The sequence below is a fragment of the Crassostrea angulata genome, chromosome 2 (assembly GCF_025612915.1).
Source record: "Crassostrea angulata isolate pt1a10 chromosome 2, ASM2561291v2, whole genome shotgun sequence".
Lineage (NCBI taxonomy): Eukaryota > Metazoa > Mollusca > Bivalvia > Ostreida > Ostreidae > Magallana > Magallana angulata.
In genome coordinates this window covers 29766716-29769319 of record NC_069112.1, presented here as the reverse complement: position 1 = coordinate 29769319, position 2604 = coordinate 29766716, and the positions used below count along the sequence as shown (strand labels likewise).

The 2604-nt window shown below is 42.3% G+C and overlaps 1 protein-coding gene across 1 annotated transcript; it reads left to right on the top strand.

Annotated features, from left to right (window-relative positions):
* Window positions 1–397: 397 nt before the first annotated feature.
* Window positions 398–2359, top strand: LOC128174161 (uncharacterized). The gene has a single exon (XM_052839782.1). It carries the CDS (start codon window positions 398–400, stop codon window positions 2357–2359), a length of 1962 nt encoding a protein of 653 aa, XP_052695742.1.
* Window positions 2360–2604: the final 245 nt, after the last annotated feature.

Here is a 2604-nt window from a genome sequence, read left to right as displayed (position 1 = left end):
GCTTCTTAAGTGTTCGTTCCCTCGAATTCAATGCGTCAAATTTGTGTTACTACAAAATCATTGCCTCATGTAATTACCGCTCCAAATCAAGTACCACCACGGACCGACAACACTTCGACAATGGCCGACTTTTCAAAGTTTTTGCTACGCAAGGATTTTCTACTCACAAGATTCGCCAACTTTGATGATCGTCCAGAAAATTTCAATTCTTGGAGTTCTTCATTCCGGAGTGTTATACTAGAACTTGGTGTCACAGAGTTTGAGGAAATGGATTTACTTGTGAAATGGTTTGGTCCAGAGTCGTCAAAGTTTGCACGCACACTGCGCTTCGCACAATCCTAGCCTAGGTGTAAAGCGTATTTGGGATAGACTGAACGATAAATATGGGAGACCTGAGATGGTGGAACATGTTCTAAAACAGAAACTACACTCGTTCCCAACCTTCACAATTAAAGATCATGCCAAATTGTACGATCTCGTGGACATTCTCATCGAAATTGAATCGGCGATGACTAACCCAAAATACGCAATTTGTCTGAGCTTCTTCAATTCATCTACTGGAGTATTACCCATAGTTGCCAAACTACCCATATCTCTACAAGACAAGTGGACCTCTGAAGCAGCTGGATATAAAAAACGGAATGATGTAGCATTCCCTCCATTTTCCTTTTTCGTCGAGTTCATCCGTGAAATGTGTGAAATCCGTAACGATCCTGGACTTGTATGTCAATCGTCCACAAACACAAACATGGCATACAGCAAACCTAGACCTATTGGCGCAGTCACTTCTCGTAAAGTTGAAATTGTATCATCAACTCCGTCAACACGTTGTCCCATACACAATGCTGGACATTCTTTGAACGAATGCCGTGGCTTCAAAAGAAAATCACTACGTGAGCGTCAAAACATTCTACGTGATAAGAAATTATGTTTCCGATGTTGTGCCTTACAAAGTCATGTGTCCAAAAATTGTACAGCGGACATTAAATGTGATATTTGTGGTAATCCTTATCAAGTCACAGCGATGCACATTGATCGTCGTCCTTCAAAACCCGAATCCCCTACACCAGTCTCAACAGCAAAAACTGATTTAAGCAATGGCGGGGAGTATGAGGAAGGAAAACATGGGAGTCGTTCATGCGGGAAGATCGTTTTAGTGGACGTCTTTTGTCAAGCTAATCCTGCGAAAGTGACCCGTGTTTATGCAACAATCGATGACCAGAGCAACCGGACGTTGGTGTCCCCTTATTTGATAGATCAACTCGGCGTTACAGGAGAATGTAAACCCTACACGCTTAGATCAAGCTCCGGTGTAACGACAGTCAGTGGACGCCGTGTGAACGGATTATGTGTCAAAGCTTTGGATGGTACAACTACATTCAACTTACCGGAAGTCATTGAATGTGATTCTATTCCTAGTGAACATCTTGAAATACCTACTCCCAAAGTCGCTCAATCACAACCGCATCTACAATGCATTGCACCTTTCATACCACCCCTAGATCGGAATGTGAATGTTGAACTGCTCATAGGACGTGACTTACCTGATGTACATCATGTGCGCGACCAAATTACTGGCAGCCAACGTCAACCCTTTGCTCAACGTCTTCCACTAGGATGGGTCGTCATCGGTGAAATTTGTATTGGTAAAGTTCATCCTCCAACGGAAGTGAATGTAAACAAAACGCATATTCTTAATGACGGAAGGTGCACCACCTTTCCAGTGTGTCACAACAATATCAATGTCAAGGACAATGATGATGACATATTCATACGAACACCATTTGACAACAAGATTGGACCTTCTGTTGAGGACCGCAAGTTTGTAGCTCTTATGGACGCAGAGTTCCACAAAGACACTGATGGTTTTTGGTCCGCACCATTAACTTTCAAGGAGTCAAAACCAGTGATGCCTAACAATTATTCACAGGCCTGGAAACGTGCTTTGATCCTGAACACAAGTTTAAAGAAAGATCATCACAAACGACAACACTTCTTTGCATTCATGTCAAAAGTCTTAGCTAGTGGGGCAGCAGAAGTTGCTCCTTCCGACATACCTGGGGAATGCTGGTATTTACCCCTTTTTGGGGTGTACAATTCGAAAAAACCGGATCAAATCCGAGGAGTATTCGAATCGTCGGCTGTGTTTCAAGACGTTTCATTGAACAGTGTGTTAATGTCTGGAGCAGATTTAACAAACAACATTGTTGGAATCCTCATGCGTTTCCGTGAAAATGCGATTGCTATCAGTGGTGACATTCAGCAAATGTTTTATGCATTTCGTGTTCATGAAGAACATCGTGATTACCTCAGATTCTTTTGGTACGAGGATAACAGAGTTAGGAGAAGCAGTTTGTGACTACTTGAAGATTCCTCAAGATCGATTTCATTACTATACTGACAGTAGAATCGTCTTGGGTTACATTTGTTACAAAGCCCGTAGATTTTTTGTGTATGTTACAAACCGTGTGGAAAAAATTCACAAAGTCTCGTCTCCGTCTCAGTGGTCTTACGTCTCAACTGACAAAAATTCAGCTGATGTTGCAACAATTTATTCACTAACAGCAATTACCACGTCTCTACAGCGCTGGATAACTGGACCTC